Below are 16519 nucleotides of genomic sequence, written 5' to 3'. Positions count from 1 at the left end.
TGCTTAGAACCTACTAGGAAGAAAGAGATGACTCAGGAATGTCAATGAAATTCTTGGATTATTGGTAAAGATAATAAGACCACTGGAGGTTCTGAATATTTTATTTCAAAAGAAGACATTTTTTTTGCTCTAACTATCGAAAAGATAAGCCGGTCCCATTATATAGGTTTGGTTTGAAGACTGATCTATTAAAGAGATTGGTTATAATCAGAGCAGTGCAACAAATCCTTGTAGAAGGAATTGATTTTTTTCTTAGGGAATGACCCGGCTCATTCAAAAATGTTTCTTTTACCAAGTGGAGCAACCAATAGAAGGAAAAGGAACAGAAGTCACAGGAAGAACTTCTAGCTACGAGAGAACTTCTCATCCAAAGTCCACTACTTAAAGCAGAAGGAGAGGTGCTCACATTTCTTCTTCCAAAAAGTATGTAATGAAATATGATCAGATGAAGGAAGATGACAACTGAGTAATGCCACCACAGCCTGACTCAAAAGATCAACAAACTTTTGTACTAGACTGCATGGTGTGAAACCTAACACAGCAAAATATTTCTGTCCTTCCTGTCCTCCAGTGTGGACATCTTAGGAGACTGTAAGCTGCAGAATTTGGGCAAACCACAAGTACAAACTGACAAAGCCTGTTTCTTTCATCCCAGACATGGTAATCAAAACAAATAAATTGTATTCAATGCCTTCAACTTGGATTGACCCAGATGTGTTTTGGAGGTTGCTTCTGGCCAGCAGTGTGCCAAAGTCCACAAGGAAAAGCATCATCATCCTCAAACAGAGGGCAGAGATGGGTGGTCAGAAACTGGTGGCCTATTTCATTGTTTGACCAGTACTATAAAATTCGATCCAACGTCCTCACTATTTGGGAGTTAGTGAACTATCCAGATCACACCTGCACAGTAGCCAGCAGGAGGTCTCTGAGGTGCTTACATGTTTTAGGAATATAATAGTGCATTTACAAGAAAGACAGGTGGAGACCTGTTTCAACAGCCTCACTATCCACTTGGTGTCAGCAGTCAGGCTTCCAAATCTAGATAGCGAATAGAAAGCCCTGCGGCACTTTGAGAAGAGCAGCCTGCCATTGCAGGTGAGGGGCAGTGGGAAGGAGGGTGTCCTCTAGCAGGTATGAATGGCACCAGCTGCTACACTGTCTTTGTGGAGAGGGATCTGCATCACAGGATGGGCTATGACTGTAGGTGTGGTGTGGAAACATGAGAGTGAGAGCTCAAATTGGAAAGAAACAAAACTGGTGAATGGAAATGAAAAAACACTAAGTCAAAGTGAGCAGATGAAGAAAAGACAAGCATCAAGTATGACCAGAATTGAAAATCACATGACATCAGGTTATAGTCCAACAGATTTATTTGAAAATACAAGCATTCAGAGCACTGCTGCTTTGTCAGATAGCTACCCGATGAAGGAGCAGCACTCCGAAAGCTTGTATTTTCAAATAACCTGGTGTCATGTGATATTTAACTTTATATACCCCAGTCCAACACCGATACTTCCACAATCTGACCAGAATGATCAACACCCCCACCCTATCCCTGTCACTCCAAAATGACCATGGCTAACCCACCTAACCTGCATATTCCTGGACACTACAGGAAGATTAGCATGATCAATCCACCTAATCAGCACATCTTTGGACTGTGGAAAGAAACTGGAGCACCCGGCGGAAACCCACATAGATACTCAAATTCCACACAGTTTCCATCCAAGACGGGAATTGAACGCAGGCCCCTGGGGCGGCACGGTGGCTCAGTGGTTAACATTGCTACCTCACAGCGCCAGGGACCCGGGTTCGATTCCAACCTTGGGCAACTGTCTGTGTCTATATGGGTTTCCTTCAGGTGCTCTGGTTTCCTTCCACAATCCAAAGATGTGCAGATTGGGTGAATTGGCAATGCTAAATTGCCCATGGCGTTCAGGGATGTGTAGGTTAGGTGCATTAGTCAGGGGTAAATATAGGGTAGGGTAGTGGGTCTGGGTGGGTTGCTCTTCGGATAGTCGGTGTAGACTTGTTGGGCTGTAGGGCCTGTCTCCACACTGTAGGGATTCTATGATTCAGTGCTAACCACTGCACCATTGTGCCCTAACATGTTAATGTTGCAGGAAACTTACTTTGAGACAGATGATTAGCCATGACCTAACTGGTTAGATCACTTTTGCAATTCTGGTCTCCTTCCTATCGGAAGGATGTTGTGAAACTTGAAAGGGTTCAGAAACAATTGACAAGGATGTTGCCAGGGTTGGAGGATTTAAGCTACAGGGAGAGGCGGAATAGGCTGGGGCTGTTTTCCCTGGAGTGTTGGAGGCTGAGGGGTGACCTTATAGAAGTTTATAAAATGGATATGGATAGGCTAAAGAGACAAAGTCTTTTCCCTGGGGTGGGGGAGTTCAGAACTACAGGGCATAGGTTTAGGGTGAGAGGGTAAAAGGGACCTAAGAGGCAAAATTTTCACACGGAGGGTGGTGTATATATGGAATTAGCTGCCAGAGGAAATGGTGGAGGCTGGTACAATTGCAACATTTAAAAAGTATCTGGATGGGTATATGAATAGGAAGAGTTTTGAGGGATATGGGCCAACTGTTGGCAAATGGGACTAGATTGGGTTAAGGTATCTGGTCAACATGGACAAGTTGGACTGAAGGGTCTGTTTCCATGCTGTCCATCTGTATGATTCTAATTGAATGCTGGAGCATGCTTGAAAAGCTGAGTGACCTAGTCCAGTTCCAATGTTCCTATATAAGCTTCGTCCCATTCTAGCCCTTCCCGATTTGTATATTTGCAGACCAAATGTAATCCATTGTATGTAAAATACTTTAAAATATTTTTGAGTTATGAGAAGAACTATGATCTTGAGTGTTTCTGGCTTTTCAGGCCAGTACAGAAAACTATAGACTGGTGTCCCCATGTGTTATTGAATGAGGAGGGCTGCATTGTCAGAGATGCTGGGTTTTTTGGATGAGACCTTAAACTGAGGGCCCATCTTTTTTTCAGATGGATGCAAAATTCTGAAGAAGAGCAGGAAGTCCTGGTCTCCTGGCTCACTATTTGTCTCTCGAGCAGCATTATTAAAATAGATTACCTGGTCATTACTATATGCATCTCAGTGTAGTTTGGAGGAGTTTAAAGTTCACAATATGGCAACCACATTAGCTACAACACAGTTGTAACTACAGTTCAAAACAAACTTGGTTAGCGATAAATCTCTTTGCAATAGAGTAGCACTGTTGCCTCACGGCGCCAGGGACCCGGGTTTGATTCCAGCCTCGGGCAACTGTCTGTGTGGAGTTTACGCATTCTCCAACTGTCTGCGCGGGTTACCACCAGGTGCTCCTGTTTCCTCCCACAGTTCAAAGGTGTGCAGCTCAGGTGAGTTGGCCATGCTAAATTCCCCGTAGTGTTTAGGGAAATGTAATCTAGGTGCTTTAGTGTAAAGTAGTAGTCATGATGGGTTTCTCTTCGGAGGATCGTATGGACTTGTTGGGCTGAAGGGCCTGTTTCCACACTGTAGAGATTCCATAAAAAAACAGCCTGAGATTAATCACTAAACAGAAGGCTTTTTTTCTCTTTCTTTTAGGCTTTTTTTTTTCTAGATCCCTCAGTGTTCTTCTCTCATCTTGTATTTTATGCCATGCAGCAGTTGGCTGAGAAGGTCTTGTTGTTCCAGTTAGCTGAAAAGGGATGGAATTGTTTTGCTGTTTTTCCCTCCATATTTGATTGTAATAGATATATTTAACGAGTTAGGAAATGAATGTGTCAATCTGTACTTATTTGGTTATGCGCTGGTTGTAAGGACTAGTCAAAGGGGTTTTCTTGAGTTTTTAACAAAATGACAGGTCAAAGTTACTATTTGTGAAATTGATCCAGGTTAAAAACATTAAAAGGTTAACATGATCCCAAAATGCAAAACATGTATTTGAAATCCATACACACGATTACAGATTGAATGTGGAGTTTGTTAAATTTAGCCAAATATGACATTATGGGAAATAAGAGTGAATTTGAATTTCCATTTTTCTTCTGGAAATGTTGCTATAGAAATGCAGAAATGTTTCCAGTTGAAATTTCTGCCAGTTTGTAAGAATGTAAGAAAGACTCAGCAAACTCCAGGTTTAGCTTCTATGTTTGAGGGAGAGAGCGGGAACGGTTTCTTTTTCTCCTTTCTCCAGTTACTTTTTGCCAATCCAAATCCACACCCAAAGCTTGGTTCAATAATTCTATAAGAGGTTCAGAAATCCAAAAGGTATATTCCAAAAGATAGATTTCATTAGCCATGCCTGAACAGCTTCTCAGCCCTGGTTTCAAGGCCCCAGGTAATTGCGTGTTGCATATCTTGAGTTTCCACTTTTGATAAGAAGTGCTAGTACCCCTTCAGGGTGTTTTATGTTGTATCTGGCAGTCTTCCGAGACCCTGAGTCTCCATGGAAGGGAAAGTGGCTTCCTGATGCACATTGTCAACCATTTGAATATGGGCCGGTATCCCTTTGTTTCAGTAAAATGCTTACTCTTTCAAATAAAAGTCTGAAATGTGAATGCAGCCGATTAAATACCAAATTAATATTTGATATATCACATCTTTGTGACAACATCTGCCAATTGTTTTAGCCTCTAACATAATAACTGTCATTCAAGTCTTTATAAAATTAGAGAGCATGTCTGTATTCATGCCCTTTACCTAAATTCTTTGCTTTGGTCAGCGTAAAATAGATCTGTACTACATCATTCTGGCAAAAGGTCTTCACCCAAAACATTAACCTCTCTATCCACTTTCAAATGTCAATATACCTATGTATTTTCTGGTACTTTGTAATTGATCATTTTTAATTGCTCTGATTGGCAAGGCCTTTATTTGGAGTAGTATATTGACTTCATCCCATGTTTGGTGAAGGCCTCGTTAGTCACAGTCGGTCATGTTTTAAATTCTATTAAATTAGCTAAAGACTGAAGTCCATAGCTGCCTTATGATACTATAATGTGGCCATTGTTACACCACAGAGTGATATAATTTTAAAAATCTCTGGAATTTGCGATCCTTTCTAAAAAGACAAGTGAGTATATAGAGAATAAAAAATGAGCGAGATGATGAAAAATGCATGAGATTATGAATATGGTGCTTCTCGATTAAAGCAAAGGCCGGGTATGTGGCAAAGCAGTTGCATATCAAGGAGTCAAGATGAAGTTTCACACCACAAGAGCGAAATTTGAAACTCAGTCCTGCTTTTTCACTTCTGAAGCTGGAAATCGTGGGGGATGGGGTGTTCTTTTTATCAATAGCAGATGTCTTGACAAACTGAGAAAGATGTCATGTTCCAATGATGCAGGCATTTAGTTTTAACTCCTATACTGTAATATCACATGGCTTGAACAGCATATTTTATTGTATGCAACAGTCGAATGTTAAGATTTTTATAAATCACTTTGTTTATAGTGTTTTACGCATTTGGGATGTTTCAGTTTTGTCACAAATGAGAACAAAAATTGAGCTATTTATTGTGATCACAACTCAAGCGTCAAGAAGTCTAGAACCTTGTATTTAAAACAGCTCGCAGATGAATAGGAACAAGACCAACCTCCAAGCTATACAATTTCCTGAATTGGAAATGGATTGCTTTTGTTTCCTTATTTCTGAATCAAATCCTGGTCCTTCTCTTCCTAATAGCCATCTGGGTGTGGCTTCACAAAAACAGCTTCATTATTTAAAGAATGATCCTCAGAGCCATTTACCCAATGGTAATTAAGGATGGATAATAAATGCTGGGCTTTGCTGGTGCTGATCACATCCTGTCAATGTTTTAAAATATAAATGAAAAGCAATTGCAAACTATCATTTATTGTTAAAGTACAGAGAAATTATCAGGACTGTGATTATTATAACTATTTGCATAAATGGTGATGCAAAATAACTCAAACTGGGACCGAGTATGGATATGGTCAGCATTGCCAATGTGAACTCATTATTAACACCAAGTTAATGAATATATTTCACAAGTGGTCAAGCACACAAGTACTATCATTGGTAAGATCTTGATCTATAAATTCAGGCACGGATAGTCAATGATGGAGTTGAAAGAATTAGGGAAGGTAGAGAGATGAACAAGTATTGAGAGGGGGAGGGGGAGGGAGTAAGGGTAATTGGGAGCAAAGAAAAATGCTTCTGGGAAATGGAAGGTATGGGGCATTGGTTTCAGGGGTTGGGGTGGGACAATGAAGACAGCTGTTGGAGGGAATGATGGAGACCAACCACTTTTTACTTACGTACATGTGCAACTGGTCTGCCATCGTGGAGGCTAAGAAGGCTAATTGACTGCCGAAAGCTCATGCTACACAGCTAAATATCTAGGCCAAGGTATTTTTCCTAAGGCCTCCTTGTGGAATCTAGACAGGAGCTACTCTATTTATTCTGTCTTCACAAACATTGTTTTGAATCTAAACATAAGCAGGGATCAAATGTTCTTTGGAGGCGCCAGATGATAAAAGTTTGTTGGTCCATTTAATCTCCTCTTACCAAGTTAACAAACCTTCATTCCTCCTGTTACAGCATCTGTTATTTCTTACATGAGGCCAGGGTCATACCACGTCATACTAACCATTAATGCCCACTATAAGTAATATCTCCTGACATAAGCTCATGAAATGTTTTTAAAAAGTGGGTTTGTTGGCATTTGTGAGAAGAAAATTAGGTTATTGTCTTGTTTCTAAAAAATCTAAATAGTCTAATATTTGATTTTTGTAGATATTGAACAGCTTGCAGCATGTTTCTAGCTTTTGTTTATTTTTCTTCTCTGACATCTGCCCTTTACAACCTTCTGAACAGCAAAAATGCTATTTATATGAATATAACAGTGTTTGCTTTAACCAAGAGAACAAATGTAGCATATTTTGGCAAATGTTTGCAATCACTGATCTTCCTGCACTTTATCATCATACTGTACCCCATTGTTATGATCACAGCTGATTGCACTACAGGACAAGTCGGAACTCAGGATGAAATTGGACTTGACAGTTTTTTTTTGTTTTATTATTGTTAATGTGGTGGTCAGTAACTGAAAGCTAGTTAAATGACATTGCAATGTTTCTTTGACAATAGAAGAACACAAAAGAGAAAACATATAAAAAGCTATGTAAACATAGAACACAGTTTGAAAGACCCCAAATACACAGCAAAACAAAGTTTCAGCTTCTTTTGTGACACTATCCATGACAAGAGACACAAACTCGGGAAATTGCTCCCCTATATCAAATCTTTTCAGTTCTAATTTCACGTGAATTATAGAGTCTTCTTTCATGAATACTCACAAAACTGAGAGCTTAAATTTTCTCAGCTTTTAAAAACTTGTAGATTTCTAACAAAACACAATTGATTTGAAAGTTGCACAAATGAAATCTTTCTACCTAATTTTGCTTTCAAAATTGAATTTGCATTTGACCTAGTCAGGTGTCTTCCAACTTGTCCTGAAACATTCAATCTCTGGATTTTCTCGACTAAAACCGATTTTTGATTATTTTGAACTGAAAACAAGCAAATAACTTTCCATGTTTATTCTACCTGTTGTAAAACCCTGCAGTATAAGTATTTTTCATTAAACATGCTCAGGATATTCAGTCACCTGCAACCTTATTTTTCTTTAAAAAAGAACCCTTAATAAAAGTAACCAAGTTCATATGCCACTACCTTGAAATCCAAATTCTCAAAACATTATTAATATGCAAACATATAACGTATATACCTTTTTACATAATATCAATATTAAAATGATGTGGAAAAGTTAAAGCCAATAATATAAGCACAGTTCTTCATGGTAAGTAATCAATAATTTAGACAAAATGTTGATACTCTGTGAAGTGTCCTTTTTTTCAGTGGTGACTACTATGCTCATTAATAATGAAGTGGGATTCAGATGAATGAGAAGTTATCTAACTGAAATGTACAAGGTGCAGTATCTGTGAGTATTCATGCAAGAGACTTGAAAGCGTTGGCACTGAGAGTTTGCTTCCTCTGCTGACCAATCTGGAATATAGTGGACCATTTCATGGTAAGTCAAATGAGGACTGAAATGGTATGTATTACCATCACTCAGGTTTGTGAATCTTTGAAACTCTCAAGTCCAGAGAGTTATGAATGCTCCACCATTGAAAATATTTAAGGCTGAGAAGGGTAGACTTTAAGAGAATAGTGGGAAAGTCGAGTAAGCCTGATAGTCAGCTGTGATCATACTGAATAGCGGAGCAGATCTCATTGGGTCATATGATCTATTTCTACTTCTATTTCCTGTGTCAATACATGTGCATGAGCAGTTGAGAGTTCTTGTAAGCTGTCTGAAAAGTGTTCTCCATTCTATTCTTCAGATACCTTCACATGCAACGTGTTGATGACCCTCCTGAATGATGTGAAATTTGGAGAAATGGCCTCGTACAAGGAACTAGCAACAATGGCAGGCAATTCAAAAGCAGTGAGGGCTGTTGGAGGAGCCATGAGAGCTAACCCTGTAAGTTTATCGCATGAAATAATGAGAAACATTGATACCAATAATTGAATCATCATACTTTGTGCCAGACCATTTTGCTGACTGAAATAGTGACATCATAATCACAAGTTCCAATCATTGAGAGGTTGTATTTTAAGCATTTTTAAGAAACTATTTTTAATCCGTATCCAAAGACTTCTGGAAAATGCACACTGGTGGAAGTGAACCCTTTCATATTGGGAAATTTTAGATGCAGTGTCCACCAGCTCCTGTTCATTATAATTAATATTAAGTACTTGTAGTGAGCTTGTTCATAACGTGCTTAAACTGGGTGAAACTCTCTGCCTAAAATTTATCTTTGCCCTCTGCTGTTGTCCATGCAATGGTTGAAAAACAGGTAAAAGATAATATTTCAAATTTGTCTTTGAGACAATATTTATATTGCATGGTAATGAGAATGTATATATGAATTCCTCCATTGAGCCAATGAGCCAATGTTTGATACTCGAAACACACAAAATGGAAAAGTTCAATTCTATGCTTGGGCTGAGGTGACTATCTCAATCAGATTGACATTTATTGTAAATTCCTCCATGCCTCGGATGATGGAGGATGAAAAATCAGCCTTTGACTGCTCCTTCTCACTTTTTTTCTGGCTCCTTCCACAAAGTGTGCATGCATTTTTATCAGAATCTAATCGGGTATAATGCTGCCTGGGTACAGTACATAGCCAAGCTCACTTGTCCACAGGCACACGTAACTACTTAGTGGCTTAATGGTGGCTGCTTCAAATTATATCCTAGCAGAAACAATGTCTTCAGAAGAAAGGGAGGAGAAAAAGAGATAAAGAGATGCCTCAAAACAATAAGTACAAGCAGACAGATGTTGTTTTCAATGACGAGAGTCTGTACTCAACCTACAGGCATGAACCTCAATGACCAGACTGCACAAATTTTCATCCTTCCCATACACACACGTACACACACTAGTGCTCTTTGTTCATTTAGGTCTCCCAATGCTGTATCCCACTGGGAGAACATAATTGCTCACCTCTGTTATCTTGTTTATTTTCAAAAGAGCTTGATATGAGAGCCAAAAATATTGCCATCAGTTGTGAGTCCACAATAACCAGCATACTCTTTCACAAATAAATGTTTCAACTACCTCTCTGTTTGTGCAGGCAGAAAGCTTTTTCTTACTTTTTTTTAACCCAGTTTCTTTTAGTTAGTTCCTGCTTAGCAGGCAAAGAAAGATTGAGGAAAACTGTATGTGAGTGGTCAAAAACAGCAGTAATATTTTCTCCCCAACCTCACAGCTCATGAAACTGCCATAGCACAGAACATATGAAAGTAGCCATCATATTCATCCAATGAATCCAACATTTGATTCTATATGAAGGTGCTGCATGGGAGGCTGCTCTGTAGTTATCGTCAATGGCACTCTGTAATCAGATGATACAAAGTCTACTTCTGTCAGGCTGGATTGGTCCCGACAGCTTTTCCTCACCACCCCTGTACCCCCAGTGCAGCCTTGTATAAAAACATAGTACTCTATTCAGAAGCCTAACGGACAACTTGCAAAGGTACCTATTGAGGAAAAGGAAATTTCAGCATCTATTAAGTCACGTCTTCAACCCAACAGCACTGCAGTTAGAATTTCAAGGTTTAACTGTGAGATCTACTGAGCTATCATTATACAATGAAGTATTTCAAACTAGAAATGATTGAAACTGTGTTTGTCTGTTCTACTTTCTATCACAACACTCTTCTGTACACAAGCAGCTTATCGGACTATAGTATTATTGTTTCGTACAGGAAATGGAAAGACCCTCTTCTCTGTAAAATATTTTGTAAACTGAATATTGGAATTTCAAAGAGGACATGGCTTTGTCATATTTAATGAGCTATTTAAAGATAAATGAAACACATCAAGAATACATTGATGTCATATCTATGAATGCTTTCTACAATGTGTACCCTGAGCCACAAATTGATCAAGTACTTAACAAACACAAGCAAAAATTGCATTGCCTCTGAACAGAGAAAAGGCAGATACATGTTAGGAATCTCTCATTGCATCTTTAGTTTGTTTGTTTTGAATATCTTCTGTTTCTATTTTCTAATTTCCAGGATTCACAATCTTTTGTTAGAATAATAGAAATTTCAAGGCAGAAGGCACCATTTGGCCATTATGCTTGAACCGCTGCAATAGTCCCCTCAGGAGCTATCTATGTTTATCCCATTTCCCTGCTTTTTCCTAAGCATCCTTTCATATTTTTATATTTAAGTTCACGTTTAATACTCTCTTGAATGTTGTGATTAACACCATTTTATTCATTACTTGTTATAAAACATTGCATTTAAAATTAGTATGTATTGTAGCTGTCTTTCCAGGTGTAACATGTGCACTGAACATCCTGAGTATTGGAACATTCTGCATCCTATTTGGCTCTTGCAGTTTGCTCTGTAATCAGTAAGATCATGATTGATCAGATTTTAACCTGAACTCTACATTCCTGCGTACTCCCAATAATCAAGAGTATATCTACGTCTGCCTTGAATCTATTTAAAGATTCTGCATTTTGAGAAAGGAGAAAGTAAGGACTGCAGATGCTGGAGATCAGAGTCAACAGTGTGCTGCTCGAAAAACACAGCAGGTCAGACAGCATCCAAGGAGCAGGAGAATCGACATTCCGGGCATAAGCCCTTCGTCAGGAATGTGGCAGAGAAAAACCATTTGCTGAACGCATGAATCCTCCTCGAATGCAGAAAGGCAGGTCCGTTGCAGGTCTGGGAAAGTGTGGCTTTGAGTTGGGGCACACTGACCGCAGGTGGAGTAGATGGCGGCACGTGGCTGATAGTGTGGAGTGGAGGATCCGGAAAGAGAATCGTTCTTGAAGGTTTTGGATTTGTAGTAGGTATCCTGTTCAGGTCCAAACTGTGTTGGTCTGCATGTGGCCCAAAGTCCATGTGGAATCAGACAGTTCTGTAGGCAGGTACTGAGGAAGAGGATGAGTCTGCTTGAGGATATGGCTGAAGAGCTTCAGGGCAGAGGAAAGGACTTGGGGGATACAGTGAGAGAGGGACTCACTGAGATCTTTGTAGAGAGAAGAGGAGAACTTCTTCAAGGTAGGCATCTTTGGAAGAGGTTTCGCAGTAAGGTTAAAATCAATGAGGAGAAGGTGAGGACTGTGGATGCTGGAGATTGCAGTCAAGAGTGTGAAAAGCACAGCAGGTCTGGCAGCATCCGAGGAGCAGGAGAATCGACATTTTGGGCAAAAGTCATTCATCAGGAAAGGCATTTTGAGAAAGGGAATTCCAAAGACTCTCACCTCTGTGAGAGAAAAAAGATTTCCTTATCTTATCTTAAATTTTGAAATTATGACCTCTAGTTCTAGATCTGCCCTCAAGACGAAACATCTTTTTCACATCTGCCCAATCAAGTGACCTCAGGATGTTATATGTTTCAATTACGTCAACTCAGCCTTTTCTAAACACTGGAGGGCACAGGCCTATCCTTTCCTTATAAGGCAGTCTGTTCATTCCAAGTATTAGTCTTGTAAAACTTCTCTGAATTGCGTCCAACACATTTCCATCCTTCAGTATTAATATGACCAGTACTCTCAACAATGTGCTGTTTAACTGAAGCATGTCTTCCCTACGCTTACATTCAATTCCCCTCGCAATAAAACATAACGTTCTATTAAAGAAAAAACATTGAAGAGATCCTGAAGAAAAATCATAACAGATTCAATATGCTAATTGTGTTTCTTTCTCCACAGATCCTGTCAGAACTGCTAAGTTTTTCAGCATTCTCTGTGTTTGTATAATGTTCTGTTAACTTTCCTCATTGCTTGCACTACCTGCCTACCAACTTTCTGTAATTCATGTACTAGCACACCTAGATCCCTCTGCATCCATGTAAATCACGTCTACCGCTCTGCCCTCATTAATCCTCTTTGTTACTTCTTCAAAATACTCAAGCTCGTGAGACATGATTTCCCACACACAAAGCCATGTTGACTATCCCTAATCAGCCCTTGCCTTTCCAAATACATGTACATCCTGTCACTCGGGATTCTCTCCAATAGCTTGCACACCACCAACATCAGGCTCACTGGTCTAGAATTTGAGGGTACACCTACATCAGGTCCTGAGGCTTCATCCACCTTTATGCTTTTCAAGACATCCATCACCATCTTCTCTGTAATATGAACATTTTTCAAGACGTCATCATCGATTTCCCCACATTCTATACCTTCCGTGTCCTTCTCCACAGTAAATGCTGATGCAAAATGTTCGTTTACTATCTTCACCAACTCCTGCGGCTCCACACATAGGCTGCCTTGCTGATCTTTGAGGGGCCGTATTATCTCTTTTGTTACCCTTTTGTCCTTAATGTATTGATAAAATCCCTTTGGATTCTCCTTAGCTCTGTTTGCCAAAGCTATGTCATGTCCCCTTTTTGCCTTCCTGATTTCCTTCTTAAGTATACTCCTACAGCCTTTATACTCTAAGGATTCACTTGATCTATCCTGTCTATACCTGCCATACACTTCCTTCTTTTTCTTAACTAAAACCCCAATTTCTCTAGTCATCCAGCATTCCCTTCACCTACCAGCCTTTCCTTTCACCCTAACTGGAATATACTTTTTCTGGACTCTCATTATCTCATTTCTAAAGGCTTCCCATTTTCCATCAGTCCCTTTACCTGCGAACATCTGCCCCCAATCAGCTTTCGAAAGTTTTTGCCTAATACTGTCAAAATTAGCCTTCCTCCAATTTCAAACTTCAGCTTTTAGATCCAGTCTATCCTTTTTCCATCACTATTTTTAAACTAATAGAATTATGGTCACTGGCCCCAAAGTGCTCCCCCACTGACATCTCAGTCATCTGCCCTGCGTTATTTCACAAGACTCGGTCAAGTTTTGTACCTTCTGTAGTAGGTACATCCACATACTGAATCAGAAAATGTTCTTGTACACACTTAACAAATTTCTGTCCATCTAAACCCTTAACACAATGGCAGCCCCAGTCTGTGTTTGGAAAGTTAAAATCCCCTATCATAACAGCCCTATTATTTTTACAGATAACTGAAATTTCCTTGCAAATTTTTTTCTCAATTTCCCACTGATTATTAGGCAGTCTATAATACAATCTCAATAAGGTGATCATCCCTTTCTTATTTCTCAGTTCCACCTAAATAACCTCCCTGGATGTATTCCCTGGAATATCCTCCCTAGGTACAGCTGTAACGCTCTCCCTTATCAAAAATGCCACTCCCTCTCCTTCCTAACCCCCCCCCCCCCTTATTATCCTTCCTGTATCCTGGAACATTAAGCTGCCAGTCCTGTCCATACCTGAGCAATGTCTCTGTAATTACTATGATATCCCAGTCCCATGTTCCTAACCGTGCCCTGAGTTCATCTGCCTTTCCTGTTAGGCTTCTTGCATTGAAATAAGTGCAGTTTGATTTATCAGTCCTAGCTTGTTCTCTGTTTTGTTCCTGCCTGCTCTGACTGTTTGACTCACTCCTTTTCCCAACTGTACCAGTCTCAGATTGATCTCTTTCCTCACTCCCTCCCTGGATCCTATCCCTCCACATTACTGGTTTAAATCCTCTCGAGCAACTCTAACAAATCTCCCTGCCAATATATTATTTCCCTTCCAGTGCAGGTACAATCTATCCTCCTTGTCCAGGTCACTTCTCCTCCTGAAAAGATTCCAATGATCCAAAAATGTGAACCCTTCTCCCATGCCCCAGCTCCTCAGCCACGCATTCATCTGCTCTATCCTCTTATTCCTACCCTCATTAGCTCGTAGCACCGGGGATAGTCCAGATATTACTATCCTCGAGGACCTCCTTTTTAAATTTCTGCCTAACTTTCTATATTCCTCCTTCAGAATCTCCTCCCTTTCCCTTCCTATGTCATGGTTCCAATGTGTGCAGTGACCTTCAGTTGGTCCCCTTCCCCTTTGAGAACATTCTGCACCCTCTCTGAGACATCCTTGATCCTGGCACCAAGGAGGCAACACACCATTCTGATTTTTCACTGCTGGCTGCAGAAACATCTGTCTGCACCTCTGATTAGAGAGTCCCCTATCACAATCACTCGCTTGGGACCCGACATACCCCTCCTTACATAAGAGCTAGTCTCGATACCAGAAACTTGGCTGTTCATGCTACATTCCCTTGACAGTCCATCACCCTTACATTTTCCAAGACAGCATACTTGCTTTGAGATATATGAAACTCCTGCAATACCTGCCTCCCTCTCTTACCTTTCCTGGAGTTAACCCAGTGACCTGACTGTCTCTGTGGCTTTTCTCCTTTCCTATAACTGCCATCCGTCGCACCCCCTAGCTCTCGTAAATTCTTCACTGCCTCAAACTGTCAATGACCTCTTTGGCTAATCAATCACCGGGGCCCGTTCCATTCAGAATTCCCAGTGGTTCCCATCCTCCAAGCACCAATCGTAGGAAATTTTTGAAAGTTGACAGAATGATGGTATCTACTTCTACAACCTTTTCAAGTAGTGCGTTGCAACCCCTGAATCCTCTCTGAGTTCTCTTCAACTTCCCTCTTTGTCTGCTACTAATTCCCTCACTTGCTTGTAATGTTCCCTGGTTATTGATCTTTCAAATAATAAAATTGGTGCTGATCACCATTCCCCCAGTTACTTCATTATTTTATGCAGCTCAGTTACAGCTCCACACAAAACCTCTGTTCCAAAGAAAACAATCTCACCCTATCTGATCTTCCTATTGTGAAAGTTCTGATGTAATTGTATTCTTCCTGTAATATGGTGTGCAGAACTGTATGCAATGCTTACCTGTAGCCTAAGAATTTATTTTATAAATTTTAATGTAGCCCTGCTATTCTTATGTTCTCTGCATCATGTAACAAAATAAAGTAGCCCTAATGTTTCTTTTTTTACCCTACTTATCTACTATCCTTTGATCTTTAGGGATCACAAAATCACAGAATTGCAACTGTGCAGAAAGAGGGCATTCAGCCTATCCTGTCTGCACTGGTTCTCTGAATATTTTAACTTAGCCTCCTGCTTTCTCCTCATTACCATGCACATTGTTTATAAATAAACATTCCGAACCTCCTTGAATGTTTTAATTGAACCTGCCACCACTCCATTTCTGGGTAGTATATTTCATAACTCAGCTTCTTTTGCAAAGTACTGCAAAACTGGCCCCTCTTGTTTGTACAACAGTTAGGAACAGTTTCTCCCTATCCACTCTGTCCACATCCCTTGTAATTTTGAATACTTCCTTGAGAGCTCCTTTTGGCATTTGCCTCCAAGGTAAACAGTCCCAATCTTTTCTCACAAATGAAGTGTCTCATCCCAAACTATGAAATTTAGGATTTGCACCAAGATCCAGATTATTTATATGTATCAGGAAAAGCAAGAGTCTCAATCCTCAACTCCAAACCTTGCAGTCCAGAAGATACCTACTAACCATTGCAATCTGTTTCAGTTTACTCAGCGATTTTTGTATCAGTATTGCTGCTACCCTTTTGTTTCATCAAGTGTAACTTTCCTCACAAATCTGTTGTGTGGCCCTGTATCAAATACCTTTGGAAATCCAGGTATTCTATATCAATTGCTTTCGCCCACCCCCACCATTAACCCATCTCTGTTACGTCTTGAAAACATGCCATCGAGTCAGAGACCCCTCTGTGCCTTACTTACTGTCTCCAAATGTATTTCCTCACATTTATCCCAAATGAATTCCATTTGTAATTTACTGTTTATCCATTGATATTTTCCTACAGTGTGCAGGTTTCTTCCTCACTATAACCAAACTCCAAATATTTGTATCAACTGCAAGCATCTTCATCATGTCCCTTATGTTTAAATTTCTAGTCCTGAAAAGGAATGGACAGAGGACTGTGATCTCCAGGGCTGCACTAGAAATAACTTTCCATTCACAGAAACATTCATTGACCAATACCATTTTACCTCTTTTCCTCTAGCCAATTTTAATCCAATGTATCCCTTTCCCTTGCATCCAACTGGCTTT

The 16519-nt window shown here is 39.9% G+C and overlaps 1 protein-coding gene across 1 annotated transcript in view; it reads left to right on the top strand.

The window, feature by feature from the left end:
* Positions 1–16519, top strand: part of mgmt (O-6-methylguanine-DNA methyltransferase) — a 404556-nt gene that overhangs the window by 352332 nt on the left and 35705 nt on the right. Inside the window, exon 6 of the mRNA XM_043712603.1 lies at positions 8365–8504. Coding sequence (XP_043568538.1) covers positions 8365–8504 — 140 coding nt within the window. The remainder of the gene's footprint in view (positions 1–8364; positions 8505–16519) is intronic.

The sequence above is a fragment of the Chiloscyllium plagiosum genome, chromosome 22 (assembly GCF_004010195.1).
Source record: "Chiloscyllium plagiosum isolate BGI_BamShark_2017 chromosome 22, ASM401019v2, whole genome shotgun sequence".
In the NCBI taxonomy this organism is placed as follows: Eukaryota; Metazoa; Chordata; class Chondrichthyes; order Orectolobiformes; family Hemiscylliidae; genus Chiloscyllium; species Chiloscyllium plagiosum.
Note: the sequence above shows the minus strand (reverse complement) of the source record. Positions and strands in the feature narration are given on the sequence as shown.